The following is a 21,619-nucleotide window of genomic DNA, read 5'->3' on the forward strand; positions in this document are numbered from 1 at the left end:
CAGTGCAGTTGTAGACTTTTTCAATTTTTCCTTGTTTGCCAGTTCTCTGTAAATTCAGTGTGTGTCTGTAAGTGTGTAGATGTTTGATTACATCTGTTAATTATACAGTCTTCATGAGTTGAATAATTACATTTTATGCCAACAATTTGGTTTTGTTTATACAACAGCTTTTAATGGTTTAATTTTTAGTGCAGTTTTAATTACCTCTAAATTTAATCTGGATTGAGCCAGTTCACTTGGTTTGAAGACAAAACATTTTTCTGGCTGGTTTTTGCTAAGAAAAATAAAATGTGGTAGTGTACTTTGTAGGAATTACAGGAAGAATTACTTTTGTCCATATTATTTAGATGGGTACATCATGCTTAGCAGACGCTTGTGATCTGTATTTAACTCTAGAAGGGCAGTATTTTGATTACACAGTGCTATTTGCATTCAAGGTCCTTGCCTGTTGTATAAATTTCACTTTAGGTATGCCTGATAAGTTTTTGTAAGCTTAAGTGGTACTAAAAGCAAAAGTCCATCATGTACCGTTCTGTTGTACAAGTTCATAATGGTTTTGTGTATGTATTGGGAAATTCATTGCAAGCAGGATTTCATATTGAGTTGGAAGAGATTGCCAAATAAACTGTAAAATTTGCAATAATTACAGTCAAATGTTGCTTTTCAAAGTGTAATATGATGCATATGACTGACTTTATTATTTTTTCAAAGCAAATTGAGTCAAATAAGTTCAAATGACTTTTAAAATATAATCAAGACTCTTCATGCTGGTCCATTTCCTCCTATTTTTACAGTATTTGGTGATCTTGTAGACATTATTCTCTCATTCGCTTCTACTTGGGATGTTATTTCTATTGCTTTAACCATACATTTATGGGCCGCATTGTTTTTCCCTCCATTACTATCTTATGTCCCTTGACCTCTTTTTTTTTTTGTCTTAGTTTCTTGAAAAATTGACTGAAAAAGCAGAATTTTTTTGAAACATATAGGAATTCAAAACGTATCCTATGTAGTTGTTGCCCGTCTGTTCTTTGGTCAGCATCTGTCAGGGTCTCATCTTTGTTTCTACTTCTTAATTTTGCATAAATAAAGAAAGAAGCATTAAAAAAAGCAGAGGTTCAGATATCATAGTAATAATGTGTTAAATTGAAAGAGATTAATATTATGCGTTTTGTTTTCAAGTTTGCTCTCCTGTGTGGATGTGTTTTAGTTTAGGTGTGATGTGCATGAGATTGAAAGTAGTAAAGCTGCTTTGATAGCATCCTGAAAATCTTCACAATGTGTAATTTTCTTATAATTTCTTTTACCCTAAATACATAGTTACATGTAGAATTACTATTTTTGTTGTTGATGAATTATTATGCTTTACTTGCAGTAGTTTCTGAATGCTTTTCCTCAGAAAGTTCAAACAGTATTTTCTGAAGAAGGTTTTCTATATCTCCATATAAACATAGAGCTAATGTAGAGCTTAAATGCAGATGCATGGCTGTGTTTTTCAGGAATTAAAAATTAAATGCAGTGCTCTCAGTTGTGGCATGGCTTTCTGCAATAGAGTCAACTTGTGGAGGACAGTGGACCCACATTAACATAATTTTAACATTATCTTCATAGTGGTGGAATGTACTATGGCATGTCTGGTAATATTCATCTTTTCCTTTCCTCCTATATGGCATTCATTTCATTTTGGCTCACAGGAATGCACTAAACCTCAGGTATTGTAACTTACTGTGTATGGTCCACTAACAATGTACTGGTGGGTTTGCAGTGTGGTATCATAATACTGATGCAACTTAATTGCCAAAATTGCCTCGTAGCCTTTGATAGTTCAGCCATCTCAGTATGATATAAAAATACTAATGTAAACATGAAATTTACTGACAGTACAATGTCTCTTGCCCAGCCTGATTTACCTTCCTTGCTTTGACTTCTTGTGATTTGTAGGAAATGAGAACTATAAGCAAAGAGTATATATAAAACATTTAGTGTTTGACAGACACTTTACTCAAGTATCTCTTTCATGACACAGAGGGCTTAAAAAATTGGCCCTCATCACTGTTTAGTACCTGTATGTCTGTAGAGGGAAATGAAGTGTGACAAGATGAGCATTAAAGAAGCAACAAAAGGGCTTTGTCATGGTTTTTCTTGCTTGTCTTCCATTCTGATGTGTACTGACTCAGTGTAGAGAGGCTGGATTTTGTAGTCTCCTAGCAAAGTATGTGTAAATGGCTATTACATGAAACAAGGCTTGCCAAGCTAGGGAGAAGAATGTGCCTGAATAAGTCAAGTATCTTGGAATGAATTGGACCAAACAAAATATAGGTGTTTTTCCTGATACCAGACCTCAAATACACTCAAAGTAGTACGAAGGTCTCAATGGCATCTTTTAAACTTAACTGGCATTTGTGGTTGCATTTTTTAATGCCAAAGTGAGTAAATACTGAGAATCCATCAAATACAATGTTTGATAAGAATGTGTCTTGTCAAACTGTTAAATATCCCCACTGTTATGCTTGAGAAATCTCTTGTGACAGATCTGAAAACAAATTGTCTTTTTTTCAGCTTAAAAATTCTCCTTTTCCTCAAATGTTAATTTGATCAATTCTTCTCATATTTTGTCAGCAATTGTGTTTATTTCAAAAAGTTATTCCTGTTTCACATTGTCAAATTCATATATCTAAAATGCTTAGAGGGTTCAAATTTCAGTATGTTTCCAGTATCATAGACAAGTGATTTCTGGGTTGAAACTTTCTCTTTCTTCAATATGTACAGTACATTTTCTTCAGGAGTCAGTTCCTTATCTTCAGATCAGTGCTCTCCAGTTTTTCAGTGGCATGATCTTAAGTAACATACAGTTACTAAAATACTACGTTTAGGAGTGACGTTGTACTTCTCAGATTATGATGGGCATTTGAAATACTTTGTAGTATTAATAACTTACCCTAATGCTTGAAGGATCTTCTGAAGTGAAATCTAATGTTGAATATTGTATTTAGTTGTGTTACTTTTGGAACAAGTGTGGCTGATTTCTAGGATAAGGAATATAAAACTTTGTAGTATATGGAATTAAAATGAATATGTTTAATCAGACTGATAAAATTACATCCTTTTTATCATCTTTTGTAATTCGGTAAAATTGATCAGTTCTTTTTCAGGAAAAAAAATAGTGATGAGTTTGACTTGCTCTCACTTGAATCTAGAATTTTTTTTCCTGGTGCTTCTCATGTGTCAGAAATTGTCTTTAGATTAGTGTTAACACCTCCTAATTTAAGAGTAGAAATTGGATTTTAGCTTCTGAATGTGGATTTTTATTCTGTCTGTATGTATTTTTAAGGCTACTTCATATTTTATTGCAAAACCCTTGTTTAGGGTGACTTGACTGAAAAGAGTGTGGACTCATTCTCTTGAGAAACCACATGACTTTTCTTCTGCCTTTAGACTGCTTGTTGTTTGAGGGTATTATTTTTTTTAAGCCTTCAACTTTAACATTAAACGGTAATCTGAGAAGTGAATTTACAAAAAGGGTAGACTTCTTGTAATATCATACTGCCAGTAAATTTCTTGGCTGCTTCAGTGCTTCTGTGAAAAGTTAGTCATGCTCGGTCTGAGTGTTGCTGAGGTGATTATTCTGTATGTAATGCATGACATATTTAGTGTAATTTAACACACATTCATAAAGGAAAAATAACTTTGTCCAAAATAAGATGCTGTTCTTTGGTGGTATTGAATAGTAATCTGTAACTCCCTGGTGTGTGATAGTCTGTGTCTATCTAGACTTGAAATATCAGCTGAGTTGGGGGTTTTTACTTTGCTAAAGGCAAAGCATCAAAGCTTTATTGGGGTATATTTAAAGATACGCAGGTAGGCCTGTAAGTATAATACTGAGGCACCTGCGGGTAGCCCTGAACAGGAAGATGGTGTGTGGTGTTTTGCTCTGTGAGAATCTGTCAAGATCTGAATTAGTTAACAGGCTTATGAAATTTACTGCTAGTGCATTCTCAGCTAGGCTTTCTAAAGCCAGCTGCTGAAATCCCTACAAAAAGGCTCCCTGCCTTTAGTAACCTTTCTTATCCCATTCAGCTTAAGATTCACGTGAGGTGACAATCCGTTTATCCGGTGTCAGACAGAAAAGAGCAGTGGGCATGGAGCCATCAATAACCTCACCTTCTACCCCAGTTACAAGCATGGAGCAATTTTATCCTCGCGCACTGCTGTGGAGAAAGCCATTGTGAGATGTGTTTAGGGCAGACAAGTATTCCTTCTGGATTTTATTTGAAGGAGTTGACTGAAAATATGAATGAGAAGAGGTCTGGAAATTAAACCATGTCTAATGTTGCTGAGTCAAGTTTCATCTGCAGCCATGACTCCCTGAAAAAATAAGTATGAGGGTTTTTTCTAGCTTTTTTTTTTTTTGGATATGTGTTATTTTTTAAACAAAGTGTTAGAGCCTGCTCATTTAGTAGCAAATTGTAGAAAACTTCCTGCCCTCATATTCTTTTAAAATTAATAGTGCAAAGCATTGGCAAAGTAGCCTTTTCTCCTGATACCATTTGCTGAGAGTCTAAATTCCTGGGTTGAAAATATATGTTGAGATTGTTCTGTTTTATGAATCAAATTAGCCTTTTCCTTTGTCTGCAAAATTGCCTTAGAAAGCTGCTATATATCATGTTACCACATTTAGGAAGGATTTAAAAATCCATGAATTTTAAGTTTTTCTGCTGGAATTTGATGCAAAACCTTTCCTTTATTTCCTTCAGTGTGTGTGGCTGCTGAAGTCATGTGGAAGTTTATGAGATGACAAACAGTGTTTTTCAGAAGTGAACACAGTAGATGACTATTTAGAAAAGCTGATTCAATGTTAGCCGTTTGTTACAGATGTCCAGTGTAATTTGGGATGAAACTTAATGTTGAAAACCAGCACAGTTTGCTTCTCTGCATGCTTTTTTATGTTGCATGTTGTAAAATACATGTTGCTGGATGTTTTTGCGTGGTCTGCACTACATGTGATGTTGGCATACTTTAGATGTGCTTGTTTCTCAACAGTATGGACTTTGCAATGTTGTGATATAGCTTGAGTTAGTGTATTCTTGTTAATGCATTGTAAATTGATAGTAAGTTCATTATTAAATTGATGCCAATGTAAGTGTACTTAGTCATCCTTATTACATGTGGAATTTCAGTTGTTTTAGTTTGAATCAGTAGGAACAGTTGTGAGATACCCAGTCTGCAAGAAATCAGTTTACAGGACCACTGTCAATCTTTCAAGCCTGTAAATAGCTGCAGCTTTTAATGTTCCTGATGATTTTTAGGATTATCTAGAACTTTGATTCTAATACAAGATCACTTAATTAAAAAAATAAAAAAGCAAAAACCAGACTCAATCATGAGTATTCACATTAACAACAAGAAACACTTGCTTTTAGGAAGAAAGAACCACATCTATGAAAATTATTTGCCAGGGCAGTGAACTAGAAGGTGTGAACGCACTGAAAGTTTGACTTTGTAAAAAGGTATAAAGGATATGGAGAGGTTGAAGGGAGAAAATCTTTTAAGCATCCTTGACCTTGGAAGTATTACATTTATCAAGTTTGTTTACAAAGGAAAACAAATGCACAGAGAAACTACAGGGATCAGGTGCACTTGGTCATCAGAAATGTTTGGAGCACAGGATGTTTGAGGGTTTTGGCTTTAGAGGCTCATATGAGTTATGGCAGCTGAACCAATTTAAATTGATTAAATTTTTGAATTTGCTGGTAACTAAGTTTTCATCAGGTAGAGGAAAAATGTGAAGAGCAACGAGGAAGGAAGCTGAGAAGGCACTGCTATGTGGCTTATGCAAAGCGAAAGCAAAAAGTTGCCTCAAATAAAAATTGAACTGAACTCATTCTGTTCTTCATTATGAAACAAGTTAATTTAAGTAATATCAGTATTAAAATGGTAGTTCAAAACATAATTGTATGGACACCTAAATTTGCAGTGTATTGCTGATGGGAAGTAGCATGGTATGCAAAGGTGTTTTAAACACATTATCATAAATAATGCATGCTTGTTTGCTCAAACAAATTTGTCTCTATTAATAACAAATCAGTATAAAATAATTTATTTAACATTTCTAATGTTTATAGTGAAAATAAAATGTACTGTATTGATTGTTCTATTACTAAAAGAAAGGGACTAGTTCTTAACATTACCATGTGCAAGTGTCCTTTTTCCAGGAGAGATATTTGTTTAGTTGCTTTTCTTCATCTACAAAATTCAGTGTGCAATTTCCAAAGCGAATGTTTTTATTATACTGCGATGGTGATAATCTACTCATGATTTGGACTGAAGTCGATGTGCACATCATACTAGGAAGTAATACAAAATACAAAATAGATATACATAGTGTGTATGTGTAATATTTGAACACATCTTAGTTACATTAATTCCTGAAGTGTGTGACTGTGTTATATATGTAGGTGTATTTTGAAGTGAGACGCTACAAAAATTGTGGGATAATTTTATCTGAAATCTGAAATGTCTGAGATGATTTGGGTAGTTCCCGTTAACTACTTTTTTGTATAGAAGTTGGATGTTTCTTTCTGGGAACAACCACTCATAATGTTATAATGGCAATAAGTAATTCCCATCCCAGTGTTCTTTGTGTTGTGGCAAAATACAACCTTTTTAGCCACACTGCTTTCTTCCTTTATCTGTGTTGTAAGGGACTATTACTGTCTCGAGTTATATATTAAGTTGTGTATTATTGTTAGTATATGTGCAATGCTATCATTTTATTTTGTGTAGCACCCGAAGCAAAACAAAATTGTTAGTTCATCATCCTTTTAGTAATGACTACTGGCAAGCTAATGCAAAATTAATTACATGCCCTGTGTTATTTACTCAACTTGCAGCTTCTGTCAGAGGTTGTCTATTTTTATATATTACATCATCCTTGCTGCAGAACTCTTAGATCCATTGGGATTTACTGTTCTTCCATTCCCTTTAGAAGGGCTCACATTGGTGTCAGAACTGGATTTGTAATTGTGTTTAGATTTGAAAACTCAAAGAGAAACATTGAAGCTATGCAGTATTTTCTGCAACCAAAGTGTCAGTAGTATTTCTTTCTTCTTTTTAGACATATTAATAACACTAGGTACAGCTTTTAGAGTTGCCAATACTTTATGACCACCCATATGTGAAATTTTGGTTAATAATAGCATATATTTTTCAGAGTAACATGATTTTATTCCTGTTACTGACTTGTGATGTGCTCTTTTATATTATATAAGAAATTGTTTTTCTGAGATGTAGAGTATAAAACTAAATGTGAGGTTTGTCATCAAAGTAGAAAGTAGAAAATGGAGTAGAAAAATGAATTTTTCATAACTCTTTTCTAAACTGATTGGTGCATAATGTAACTAAATACAAATATTGATTTTCCACCACTTAAACTTGATTAGAGCTGAGGAAGATTAAAACCCCAAACATATACATGTGTTCTTAAATATTTTTAAAAGTGATATCCTCATTAGCATAAGGTTGTTCAGTTACAAACAGTGTTTGCATATAAAGTACATAAGGGGAAATGGGATCTGTCTATGCACTATATTTATATAATACCTATACAGATTTTTTTAGTGCTGGTATTTCTACACAGACGGACATCATGAGTGATGCGTCTAATGTGGATATTTGCCCACCAAAGAATGGAAAGAAGTTGTAAATTTGGGTTTTTTTCCCAAGGATCTGAGCCACTGCTATGTGAGCTTATTTTGACAGAGTGACTTAAAGATTAAAATACTAGTATTAAGTGTCAGTCTTTTCAAAAAATGTCCTGTTTCTGAGCACTTCTAACAATGCGTTGTATTTGACTTGACTAATTTCAAATTATCATTTTGCTGAGTGAATTTCAACTATAAAAAATTACAAATTTAGTAGCTGAAGTATCCTGAGCAACTAGGAAAGTTTGTATGGAATTGAAACATGGGAAGAATGTAATGTTTCAACAAGGCTAATGGCATCCTGGCTTGCATGAGAAATAGTATGGCCAGAAGGACCAGGGCAGTAATCATCCCCCCTGTAATCAGCATAGTGAGGCCACACCTCAAGTTCTGTGTTCTGTTTTGGGTCTCTCTACAAAGAAGACAGTGAGGTGCTCGAGCACCTCACTGTAAAGCAAAGGTAGTTACCTTGAATTTACTACAAGGTTTGTGTGAAAATTCTTTTCCTCTCCTTCACCACCCTGTTTTGTACTCATATTTTTAAGAACTTTTTAAATTCCTACTACTTATACCTCTTTGATGGAAAGCTAATAAAAAAATTTTTGTTGTTTTATGTAAGGTCTGCTGAAAGTGTTAGCATTCAGTCATATCAGTGTTGTTGATGTGGCTGGCATAGAAACTATCCAGATTGTGCTCTCACTCCATTTTGCATTATTTTATATGTGTGTCCATGTACTAAAATGTAAAATATTTTACTTTTCCTTCCTTCACTTCCGAATTGTGTTCTCTGTATTACTTTTGAACCTTGTATTTGGTGAATGTAAAGACTTGCAGCTGACTGGTTTTAAAGTCTTGAAATGATCTATGGTGCACAAAAGTCCATCTTAACAGTAAGCGTTCTGACACCAGCCTTGGAATACGAAGCGGTGTAGAACCAAATTACTAGGGAGAATCAATCTGGTATGTGCACTTCTACCTGTTTTTATTTAGCACTTCTATATCTAGGTAACTGATCTTATAATTGCAAGGAAAAAAATGTAGTATTACATTTGCAAAATGAGACATCCGTTCAAGTGTTGGTAGTTGGCTTCCTGATTTATTTGATTTGGGAATCGGAGAGGGTAAGGCATTTGTTAGAATTTAAGTTCTCTTTATTTGAAGGATATAACATTGACTTTTTTCCTATGTAAAACCAATTTGGCTTATTTTGGTTGTTAATCATTTTTAAAAGTAAAGGACAAGTGAAATTGCATGGGGTTTATTAGTGGTAAAAGCAAGAGGTATGGATAAATTATTTCTTTACACTTGCTAGAGGCATGGCAAAAAGCTCTCAGGATACGTTACTGCATGGTGCATTGCACAAGAGAGGATATGCAGGGGCAGGAGAAGAGAGTTCTCCCAGAAGAAAATGATCTTGTGCTGGTAAACTGTCTTCAGTGTTGATTTTAATTGGGAAGCCCTGGAGTAGACTCTTTGGAGATTTTTCTTGCACGAGACTGTGACTGGAGAGAAAAACACAAGTGATTTCCTTCCAAAATATAATTGAAGTGAATGAAAATTCTCTGTAATAGCTACTAGGCCTTTCAAAGCTAAACCTTCTTGTAATATCAGAGATAAATAGCAAGTTGCTCTGGGAGATGTCCAAGTAAACATTAAAGAAGTTGGGCTGAAAGTACTTAACATTAGATAAGGTTGTAAAAAAGACACAAAATTTGCACAAAATTATGTGGGGCATTGTGAAATCTATCAACAGTTTGGTGGTTTTCTGCTGATCCCATCTATATCTGCACCTTGAACACAGTGGTGAGAATGTCAGATTCTCCCTTAATGCTTCTAACTGAGTTTAATGCATAAACAACCAACAAAAATCAACAGAAAACCAGCCAGCATTTAGAAAAGATTGAAAAATCTGGGTTTTTTTTGTTTTTAATCTATTAACATTTCATATTTAAACAATAATGGTTCCCCTGCCTTGGGTGGTCTAAGATACGCTCAGTTCTGTGCCAGAGAAATCATCCTCATGATTCAAACATGTCAGCATATTTCAGGTAACAGGTTTCAATGGAGCTGGTAATGACTGTAATGCTATAGAATTTGGACAGTTGATTGACCTCAGAAAAATCCCTGAGTTTTATTCTTACATTCTAACAGTGCAGTAGTAGGATACATATGAAAGAAGTTTGCATTTATCCACCTTCCATTAAAAATTTCCTACATTATTATATACCAAAGAATGTGAAATTTTAGGACTGCCTCACATAAGTGAAGAACTTATGTTCCTGGATTCCTGCTGTAAAATTGGTATGGACACAACAATATGTGTGGGGGGGTGTATTTCTGTTTGGTTCTCCTCCAAGATAGTTGGCTGATTTGTTTCTCAGTTGTAAACCTTGTTGTCAGCAGGTGAGGATGTCAAAGTGGTGTTTGGATTTGATAAGGGGAACTTGCATGTCCCAAATGCCTGATATCATGATTCTTGGCCTTAAAAATGTGTTTTCTTTTTTGTTTTCATGGTTTTTTTCACAGTTGAAAACCAGAAAGAGCTTTCGCATGTTGTCCAATTTAATTAACACACTATCATTAAATTTTGTCCTTACACCAAAGTGAGAAAATTTTGTGAATTTTGGGAAAAAATTCCATCTATCCTCACAGAATGCGTTTTTTCCATTGCCAAAGTACTGAAACAGTTAAGGAAATGAAACTAATCTGTGATCATTCTGCAAATTGTAGTCATTAATACCTCAAATTTCAGTGTCTAATTTTTAACATTTAATAGTGATAATAGTTTTCAAGCCACTTTAATATGCATTAAACTTTGTTTGTGTAAGTTAAAATGCTTTGCTTTGTGTAAAAACCATATCACATAAAATGACTTCACAAACTTACATATTATATATGATTTTTACCTAGCCTTGTAAAATATTACATATAAGACCTTATACACCTTGCAGGAATACAAAAGATATGTTTCTTTTTTTTCTTTTTTTCCTGAAAAGTATGTGTGCTCTGGTACTGATGTGAGCCTTTGCTCTAGTTAGTTTTGTAGTCTAATTTAGATATTCTCAAAATGGGACATCTTGTCACATTAGGGATGAGTATTCCTCAGTAACAGGTTTTCTTCATGCCTATTCTAATGAGAATTTGATGGCAAGTATTTCAGAAGAATACTATAACTTGCTCCCATTTTAAGATAGATGGCATACAAAGTTTGCTGTACTGAAAACAGAGCTATGCACAGAAGGTGACAAATGCGTCTGCTGTCAAAGGGATGATTGGCAGTCTGTGGCACATCCACCCAGCTGAGGCACCAGCCTGACTGCTCTGGGCTTGTCATTATTTTAAAGATCCGGATTATAGATTCATCTGCAGCAGCAGCTCAACAGAAGGGCATTTGTTCAAATGGTCTGTAACATTAGTAAATGTGTTACCAAAACAGCCCCACTCCACTGTAATTAATTACTTTGGTGTTGCCAATTGTGCAGTGAACTTTGTTTGAACAATTTTAGTGCCACAGCTTTATGAATAAAATAAATAACTTGGCAAATACTATTGCTTTATCTATGTGGTTTGGCCAAAGTGGTTTTTTAGTACCTTGAAAAACATGGTTAGTAATTTCCTTTTATTCAACAGTTTTCTTTAAAGTTCTCAAAGTTCTTGAGAAAATGCCAGTAGGACAGGTATACCTAGATCATCCCATGTCTGTGTTATGCTGATAAATGTGAACTTGCTTGTGTGAAATTGGGTCATATGGTCAGAGATTTAAATTGTTGGCAGTACATTTGTCTGAGTACATTAGAATAAGACTTACATATTGTATGGGGCATTTAAATGTATCACAGCATTTTGAATGAATTATTGTTCTGGGGTTTTAGTGGTTTCAGTTGGTGTTTTTAATTCTGATGGGAGCATCAAATTGTTATTTAGCAATCTCTCTCATAAGGTTAGTAGGAGGGAGAGAACATCAGCATTATAAAATTCAGGAGCATGTTCCTGGGAACACAGTGGTTTTATGTCTAATAGCCCCAAGCTTAAATTTAGGTTTTAAACCTGCACTTTTTTTCCAAGTGAGGAGGGTGGGGAAAGAGAAGATAGTTCTGCCTTATTTTCCTCAAAATTATGTACTGCGTTCTTGCACTCTTCAATTTAGCTGTCTGTTAGTTCACCTACACAGCTGTGTAATATCTCTGTAATTGTTCCTTCACTGTGAATGTTTTTTCTAGCTACTGCAGTCATGGAGTGCCAGTAAATTTGGTGACCTTACTGTTGGTTTTTGTCTGGGTTTTCGAATGTGAAGGAAATTATGCTTTTCATTGTGTTCAAAGGGAAGGAGAAAATGTGCTGATAATGACTGGTTTTGAGGTATTTCAGGAAAAGAATGGTTTCTGTGTATGTAATCTGAATAAAAAATTAAGTACTCCTGTGAATAGTTGTGAGTTAAGGTGATTGCTCGAAACTGAAGAATTGAGGTAATCTGTTGTTGCAGCATTTGTCATTAACCTAAAAAGGTTTAATTCTCCAAGCATTGTTGACACTGTTTAGGAGAATAATAACTGTGTGAGATTATGTCCTAGAATGTAAAATAGTTGAGAGGCATTACAGTCAGATGATACATGCTACTGAGATCTCTACCAATTTCGACACTGAAATCAGAGTTACTGTTTAATGAATCCCAAATTTTATGGGTAGTCCAAGGATGTCCAAACACTTGTAACTACTTTTGAAAGAGGTTTTTAATGTTCTTTTCCTGAGACTCCTAAAGAGATACTAGATTTCTTTAAATAGATACAGTATTTTGATAGCTCATCATGCGCAATTCCACATCAGGTTTATTAACATCTCACTTTATTAGCCAGGAGGTGTTGGCAAAAATGCCTTGCTCTTTTTCAAACTTTTAAGTCTAAGCAAGGAATTCTTACATGGGTTTTGAAAAACACATGAACACAAACTTGCAGGTAGGTTGTCTATGAAGTATTTATTTATACCTGTTTGTAAAACTTTCCAGGATATAGCGTTCTGGTGGTTTACACTGATTTAAATTCCATTCAGTCTTCACTGTAACCTGTAACAATTCACTGCACTTCTGCTTTAATTACTTTTTATGAAATATTATTTATATGTAATTATTTTCTGAACTGATATCGAACAGTACATATAATTATATGGCACCACTCTACCTAGAACTGGTGGCATTGAGGAGGAAGGTATAGGGAAATGGAATTAAGCATTAGTTTATTAAAATTGTTTTGACTCACAAATTGTCTGTGAGTGGAGTTTTCTTCACCTAATTATATAAATGTCACTTTTCACATTTTCAATGTAAAGACGTTCTTTTTCTATTTTGGAAACCACAAAGTTTTTGTCAGTCTGATACATGTGAACATCAAGTAGACTTTGCTAGGTTAATAAACATTCTTGCAACCATGTGCAAAGGAGTGACTTAATTTACTAACAGACGAACAGAAGTGTATAGTAGTGCCCAGTACAAGTAGTAAGAAAGTGTTTCATGGCACCATCATATGAGATTTCTGACTTTCACTACTATTTTAATAGATTTAATCATGTTATCATATTACTCTTGAAGCTTATGCCACAGAATCCTGGGCTAGATTCTAGTTTGAAATATCACCTGATACAGATGTCTGTTGATAGTTACGTGTGTGATGAAGTTTAGAAAGTGGCATGCTGCCTTTACTGTGCTGGGGAGATGCTTCTGTTTGGGCAGAACTTCATTTTTTTCCTGGTGTGAGGGTAAAACACCACACTCAAATTCTGCTCATGGTGTTAGCTGCAATGCCACCAAATCAGACTCAAGAGATTTTTAATTGCTTTGTCAAGAAGTAGTATTTTTTAATTTTGTACTGGAGAGGATTTGCCTTAGCTTCCTAGAATACATAAGTTCTGCTACTTCTGATCATTACTTTACCAGAAAATTGTTTGTACTCACCATTAAACTGGTTTACAAAACAAGCATAAGTTAACATTTTAAAATCATCTGTTAATTGCACTGGCAGCTAACTTTAAAAACTTCTAAACTAATTGTTGTAATTGAATCATTTAAAGAATGCCTTATCTTTTAGAATATACTGTAAGTCCAAGGGCACAAGTGTCATTAAACTCTCATAAATGTAAATGTATTAGTTTTAAAATGTGCTGCGTCTGAAATGGTGTTCATAGAGTAAATGCAAAAAATAGACTAGAATATTTCAGGGTCTTTTCTGGCTTTGTTAGAATTAATTTCCACTAATTTTCATAGCTTCATTGCAGTCATTGTCAGGAGTGAAAGAAATCACTATGTAACAAACTAAACTCATTATCAGTGGACATGTTAATTTGGTGGAAGGCAGCCGCAGATTGTATGACATAGTGTTCTGTACTATCCATTTTTTCCGTATGTTTATGTCTGTGTAACAACTGTTGGTTTTTTTTCTATTGTCCTTGTTAAAAAAAAAAAGCCTTAAAGTTATTTTTAGGCCAGAGTGTCTCTGATTTTAAAGAATGTGTTGTAAAGGTCTTATAAAGAACTCTACTAAAGTCGAAGCCTAATGGAAGAATGCCGAGTTCCTGGCTTGGTCAGTCCTCTGTCAGGTGATGCAAATTCATGACTCTTAAGCGGTACATTGTACAGTGCTAACAATTTGTTTATTGCTTGAGCATGTCCCCGGTGCCATTGCATTTTGGCTCCTCTACAGGTATCTTCTTGCCCTTCTAACCTGAGAAGTGGTGTAGTGTAAGTGGGAGTGACGGGGGAAATTTCTAAGTTTAGGATATAATTACAGTCTGAGGAAAGAATTATCCATGCCATATGTATGTCCATCTCTTCCACAACCCGTATCCCCATGTGTTATTAGTCGAAGCTGTGTATTCAGTGTGCAAGGAGAAGCAGAAGCTATATTGAGAAAGACGTGAAATGGGGTGTTAAAGCGTTATGGACACTTACCTCCCACAGCCCGTGAATGGATGTCTGTGGCCTGTGTAGCAGCGAAGCTGCTGAAAAATCTGAGAGAGGTAGTCAAGTGCAGTGTTTATAAATACGTGATAACAATGTTTACACCTCTGCAACAGCACTCTTTTGGATGGGGGGACGGGAGGAGATGTCTCTGCTTTAGCATTATCTTCTTGAAAAGTCGTGTTCAGTTCAGGATTTGGCGAGGTAAACGTAGGTCCTCGTTCCCACCCTGACTTCAGTGATATTCTTAGGAGCCAGCAGCAAACGGATCCCTCCCCTCTGGGGATGCCTTGATCTTCCGAGGCTGATACCAGACACAGGCAGGAGCTTGCTGTTTTATCTGCGTTGTCCATCTCTACCTTAATGAGTGAAACAGTTAAGTATCGGAGGGGGCGAGCCTCAAGGAATGTGTCTTCCATTTGACTCGAATATTTCGGTGGATAAAGGGAGAGGGAGGGAGAGGAGAGAGAGAGAGAGAAATGCACTTACATCACTCGAACTGCATTGAGTGTGTGCCTGTGTGCAGGTTAAGAGACAGACTTCAGTGTCTTTGCTTTCTGCAGGAAGCAGCAATGCCGTTTGTATCCTAAGAGGAATTTTTTATTTAGAAAAGGAAGCATTCTTTCTACCCAGGAAATGGCTTTCCTTGTGCGTTGCTATGCCAACTGCCTGCAGCCATGGTCTTCCAAAGTAAGCACAATAACGTAATTATATTGGCGTATTGCATTCAGACTCACGATTCTCTGGGTTTTTGTGTGTGTAATTGTCTTGTATTTTGGTTGCTGAGTCTTTGGGCGGTAGAAGTGCTTGTCTTGATTGTGAGGAACAGGCATCATAAAATTAAATATCCATCAATGTCATGCTGCTGAGATTAATTGTGCAAACTTGGTTAGCTGAGTGGAACAGAGATCACTGGTCACTACTCTGTCAGCATCATTAGCAGCCAGGGGAGGAGGTCCCTATTCGCGTGCACTGCCCTGATTTTGGGGGAGTGGAGGGTAGTGGTGGTGGGGAGCGGGGGCAGGCTGCATGTGTGAATGTGTGTGATTGCAAATGAAACAGGAATATTAACAATGCTTGGCTGAGTGCTGGAGGCTGGTTCCTGCACCCTGACTAATATAATACTGTATTAAGCCTTTTTGAGGGAGTCTCTGTGCAGTCAGCCATTTTAGCTTTTTTTCCTCCCTTTTTTTTTTTTCCCCTTCCCATTCCTCTATCTCAGGGAATGGTTTTGTTCCTTTGAATGGATGCTGGATATGTAGGGTTTCATCAGACTCTGTACGTCCTGACATGCTTAGACTTTCAGTGTTACAAAAATGGAGACTAACGCTGTCATTCGGATTGCTGCTCTGCACTACAAGTGCGAGGAGGGTTTTGAGCTTACCAGTAGTGACACTTTTAGCTCCAGCTTGGTTTCACCCCCTCCGCCTCTTTTTAATTTAATGCTGTAGAGGGTGATTTGCCATCCATAAGAAATTGGTACATGATGTGTAAATTCAGTTCAGCTTATGTTTCTTCATTATGAAACCACTTGCAATCCCAGCTAACCATGGAGTTATGGGCCAGCAGGAGAAACACTCAGTAAGTATTACTAATTCTGTTTGTTCTATCAATAACCTGTCACGGGCAAACTGCATGGAGATTGAAACTGCTTGTCGTCCTGCTCATGGGCTTTCCTGCTTGTGATTTTAATAGCGGGTTTGGAGGGAAAGCTGTACCCGAGGTGGCATTAGTGTCGGTGGCTGTATTTAGCATTGCTTTTAGCTTAGAAAAGGCAACTCTGTAGGTTCTTTTTTAATGTTAGAAATTTACTGAAAAAAAAATGCTGGCATACTTTCATTGGGCAGGAAGCTATGAATATTCAGTTAGAATCCTAATGGATTTGTTGAAACTTTAAAGAAATATGTAACTGTATAACAAGTGATATAATTGTAGATGGTGATAATAGATTTATTCTGTCTAGTGTTGGTACTAATGTGCCATTGCCTTGTAGCATGGCGTTTAACATCTGTGATACACTTATGCTGAAAATGCAGAAACTGTTAGTAAAACATGGAATGAACAAAAGGCATAAGTAGTGATGCTTTCTAATTGATCCCATGAGTCAGCTACACCTTTGTCATGCTTTAATCCCATAGGCTGCCTGTGTTTATTGTTTCAGAAAAATGCAATCATAAGCAGAAGAGCAAACATTATTTAACAAGGCCTCAGGTGTCAGGAATTAGAAATTTAGGTTTTGCATGACAAAAAGGTTCTGTAAGTTCTATAAGAATTTATAGATTCTTATTGATCAGTTAAGACATTTAATTATTCATGCTGGATTTTATATGATTCAATATAATTTTCAATCTTAAAATTTGTTTCTTGAAAAGATGCATATATATTCTGTGCATACTCTGTGTTAGAATGTGCATGGGAATATGTGTAGTGTGTTCAGCATATACAGCTAAGAATGGTAAATACTGGGAAGAGGCGATAGCAGGAACTTTTTAAAGAAGGAACATTTTTTTTCAAGAATTCAGTTTTGATTGTGTAGAAATACAGAAAGTAATCTAGAAATGTTTCAGAATGTGTCCAGTGGATTGTTCTTATGCAAGTAGCAGACATATCACAGTTTCTTACTGTAGACTATTTTGTTCCTTTTCCTTTTTAATTACATTCTAAGTATAAGGAAGTTCATGTTACCAAACCATTTGGTGTTCATGAAATATTTAGAACTGAATCTGAAAAAAAAGAAAAATATTAAAAAAATAATAGTAAAAAAAATCTCCTTTCCTCCTTAAAGTCAAGTACTGAAGAAGGTGAAATAGAACAGGGTATCTTGAATTTTCAAACTGGAATAAAATGAGAAAGCTACGTATGTATTGGTTTTTGCTGCGTGTTCTACTCTGCAAAAAATGTTTATGAAAAGTTCTAGGTTGATTGGTAGCACAGTAAGTCTAGCTAATATGAAATAAGTGCTTATAGGTAAAGGAAAAAATTAAACCAGCATTTTAGAAATTCTACAATACAAACTGTCATATTTTAGTGGTGTTGCTTTGAGTTACTTAAATCACAGAGAGGTATTTCACTCTCTGGACCAAAATGTAGGAATAGTAAAAGGAAAAAGGTCAAAGTATTGCTTTACAAAATGTTAGTTTGCCTTAAGAAATGTCCCCATATATGCAAGAAAAAGAAATCATATTTTGACACAGGACTGGCACGCAGTTGCAGATTTTGCAAGGAATAAAAGAGACAGTTTACAGATTATATAGAAATTAAAAATGGAACTGTTAGTACACAATGTAGCTCAGCAAAAACTATCCAGACTTCAGCAAAGCCTTTGACACTGTCTCCTATAACATACTCCTGGAAAAGCTGGCAGCCCGCAGCTTGGACAGGGGCACTCTCTGCTGAGTTAAGAGCTGGCTGGATGGCAGGGCCCAGAGAGTGCTGCTGAATGGGGCTGCATCCAGCTGGTGGCGGTCACCAGTGGTGTTCCCCAGGGGTCAGTGTTTGGCCCAGTTTTGTTTAACATCTTTATTGGTGATTTAGATGAGGGGATTGAGTCCATCATTAGCAAATTGGTAGACGACACCAAATTGGGAGGGAGTGTCGACCTGCTGGAAGGCAGGAGGGCTCTGCAGAGGGTCCTGGATAGGCTGGAGACATGGGCTGATTCCAATGGGATGAAGTTCAACAAGGCCAAATGCCAGGTCCTGCACTTTGGCCACAACAACCCCCTGCAGCGCTACAGGCTGGGCACAGAGTGGCTGGAGAGCAGCCAGGCAGACAGGGACCTGGGGGTTTGGATTGACAGGTGGCTGAACATGAGCCAGCAATGTGCCCAGGTGGCCAAGAAGGCCAATGGCGTGGCCAGCAGGACCAGGGAAGTGATCCTTCTTCCCCTGTACTCAGCGCTGGAGAGGCCACACCTTGAGTATTGTGTTCGGTTCTGGGCCCCTCAGTTCAGAAAGGATATTGAGGTGCTGGAGCGAGTCCAGAGAAGAGCAACAAAGCTGGTGAAAGGACTTAAGCACAAGTCCTGTGAGGAAAGGCTGAGGCACCTGGGGTTGTTTAGTCTGGAGAAGAGGAGGCTCAGGGGTGACCTCATCACTCTCTACAACTACCTGAAAGGATGTTGTAGCCAGGTGGGGATTGGTCTCTTCTCCCAGGCAACCAGCAGTAGGACAAGAGGGAATGGACTTAAGCTCTGCCAGGGAAGGTTTAGGATGGATATCAGAAGGAAATTCTTTCCAGAGAAAGTAATCAGGCATTGGAATGGCCTGCACAGAGAGTTGGTGGATTCTCCATCCCTGGAGGTTTTTAAGATGAGACTGGATGTGGTACTTAGTGCCATAATCTTGTAATCACAGTGGTGTTGGATCAAGGGTTGGGCGTGATGATCTCAGAGGTGTCTTTCAATGCAGCTGATTTTATGATTCTATGACTTTGACAAAACTTTTCAAGGTTATTCACTGAGTAGACCTTACTTCCCTTGGGAAGTGGAACTGAAAGGTGTGAATTGTTAGAGAGGGAAAGGAAGCTCGGAGTTTCAAGGTATACAGACTTTTTCTTGCTTTGCCTAAAAGGAAAACTTACTGAATTAATAATTTATGGTAATGAGTTATTTTCATGTATGTTCCCAGAATCCTAAATATTTTATTGATATCTGACTCAATCTTATTTCAAGGAAAGAGGCTTAATTACTTCTGTAACATCCCCACCTAGAGTTTCACAGCTTGATTTGATGGGACAATCTGAAACTGGATGCAAAAATCTCCTGTGCAAGGTTTCACCAAATTCTGTGAATTAATTTTAGTTAATGCTGTTAAATCTTAATTTCACACTGTTTTACTTAGGGAACGAGGGATATGTTTAAAAACTACTGTTCTGGAAAAATGGCATGCAAACTGACCATTATGTTAATCATGGTGAAAATGGAGAGAGGAAGAGTGAAAAATGCTCTCACATTTCCTAGACTAATATAAAATATAAAATCAGCAGTATCAATCGAGGGTACTGGTCTTACATGCCTCACATTTCATAAATTGCAAGAGTTTGAAGCAGTGCTACAGCCACCTATTGGAAGGTGATGTTCCTTGATACACACCTGTTGCCATCTGTTTAACAAGGAGAAAAAGTTTGTTCTGGTTGTAAGATGGCAAAGAAATGAAAGCTGAGTTGTTGCAAAAGTAGTTCTGCTTAGTTCTTTTATTTAATGTGCTTAACCAGATTTCTTGTAATTCATAGAATCTTAGAATGGTTTGGGTTGGAAGGCACCTTAAAAATCATCTTGTTCCAAGCCCTCTGCCATGGGCAGCTTTCTATCTCATTTCTCCTTTTCCTTTGTATGTGTTGTTTGTAGGAACTTTACTCAAGGTCAACTAAAAACAAAATGAAAAGTGAAAATGTGACTTGAGATGCATAGTTCTTTTATGACTGTGTAATCATTAGGAACTCATGAATTGCAGAGTACATTGAAGTGACTTGTGAACAATCTGTAAGAAAGTATAGGTTACATTTTTACTTTGAGTGTAATTGAAATAAAATTTGCTAATAAAAGATATATTTTGCTGCCAGCCAGTGACTCTTCTTTATTGATCCTGTAGGTACTGCAGTCTTGTTATGCTTGGTCTGTCTTGAATTACTGAAAAATACTGAAAGCAGTAAAGTTTTTGAGTTGTTCTTACCATATTTTAGTTCACAAAGATTTGTGAGCCTGTGCTAGGGGTTCCCTCACTCCCAGGAAAGAGGAGGAGATCAGTGGTATTTTTAGGAAAATTCTTGAGTGGGAATTGTTCATATATGGTTATTTTAGTTTGACGTATAGTAAGTGTGCTGGTTGGCATGCTTTCCTAAGAAATGTAGAACTAGAGAAAATAAATATAATTTTCTGTTACTGGAAGAGATCATCAGTAATTATTTTTACAACTCATATAAGAAATGTAACATGGTATAGTTATTTGTCCTTTGAGACATGGGAAAGAGAGGTGTGGCTACAGTTGGTAAGCTTTTATAAATTTTTATATACTTATCTGGAAAAAAAAAGATGTATGAAAAAACTCTGGCTAGGTAGTAGTAACCTATTAGCAGCTGTAGCTGCTGGTGGTTATGATTTTGTTCATCTTAATGAATTATGTTGCATTGGGACTTGATACAGATTTTCTTCTTTTCCTGGTAGGTACCTTTTTTTTTATTGAAACCTGATTTCTGTTTTGGCCCCTTCTGATTATTCCTTTCCTTTCCATTTGTGTATTTTGAAAAACATTATCCTCTCTGAAGGCCAATAAAAGAGTTGTGGATTTTTTCCATGTGGTTAGAAATAGTGTTATTTTTCCATGGGATTAGAAATAGTGTTGCACCTCTTTATAGGTGCATTATGATAACAGTCTTTAATTACATGACCATGTATCTGCCTCAAGATTCCTCTCAAGATGGATAGGTCTGATCTAATGAGCAGCTGTTTGATATTCTGGGCTAGCTTTGATGCTCAAAAGGCCGGCTTGTGTTTATGGTGTAATATTCAAGTTTTACTCAGAAAACAAAAGCATAAATATTTTTCTCTTCTGTGGCTTTTTAAGATGCTTGTAACTATAGTGTTAATGCAATTCATTAAAGAATTGTGGGGGAGGCATTATCTTAATTTTTCAGGTAGGTCTGCTGAAGCAGATATTTGGTAAAATATAAGGACAGAACATTGATAACTTAAGATGCTTATTTCTCAGCATAGGTGGGTCTAAGTAAGCATTTGAAGAATGGATTTTGTTACTTGAATTGTCTGTATGTTGTCACAGTTCAGGCACCCACACCGAAATGATCATATGAAAGGTTGATTTTAAATGACTTGCCTGGCATCCTACCAGAGATCTGTGGTAGACCTTGGCTAAATTCCTGTTGACCAGGACAACATTTAACTGCAGATTTTCCCAAAATCTTATAAATGGCAGAATTTGGGTCGTTTCATAGGAATGACAGTGAATGCATTTAGTGA

General features: G+C 36.3%; 1 protein-coding gene across 5 annotated transcripts in view; it reads left to right on the forward strand.

Annotated features, from left to right (window-relative positions):
- Positions 1-21,619, forward strand: part of RAPGEF2 (Rap guanine nucleotide exchange factor 2) — a 184,635-nt gene that overhangs the window by 96,167 nt on the left and 66,849 nt on the right. For 2 of the 5 annotated variants that reach the window (XM_071556172.1, XM_071556174.1), the window contains exon 7: positions 1,695-1,712. The exons of 1 other annotated variant lie outside the window; for it this stretch is intronic. In XM_071556172.1, the coding sequence (XP_071412273.1) occupies positions 1,695-1,712 (18 nt within the window). Of the gene's footprint in view, positions 1-1,694; positions 1,713-14,994; positions 15,022-15,673; positions 16,228-21,619 lie in introns of those variants that run through there. 2 more of the 5 variants (XM_071556176.1, XM_071556175.1) reach the window with 2 other exon arrangements.

The sequence above is a fragment of the Pithys albifrons genome, chromosome 5 (assembly GCF_047495875.1).
Source record: "Pithys albifrons albifrons isolate INPA30051 chromosome 5, PitAlb_v1, whole genome shotgun sequence".
Taxonomy (NCBI): Eukaryota; Metazoa; Chordata; class Aves; order Passeriformes; family Thamnophilidae; genus Pithys; species Pithys albifrons.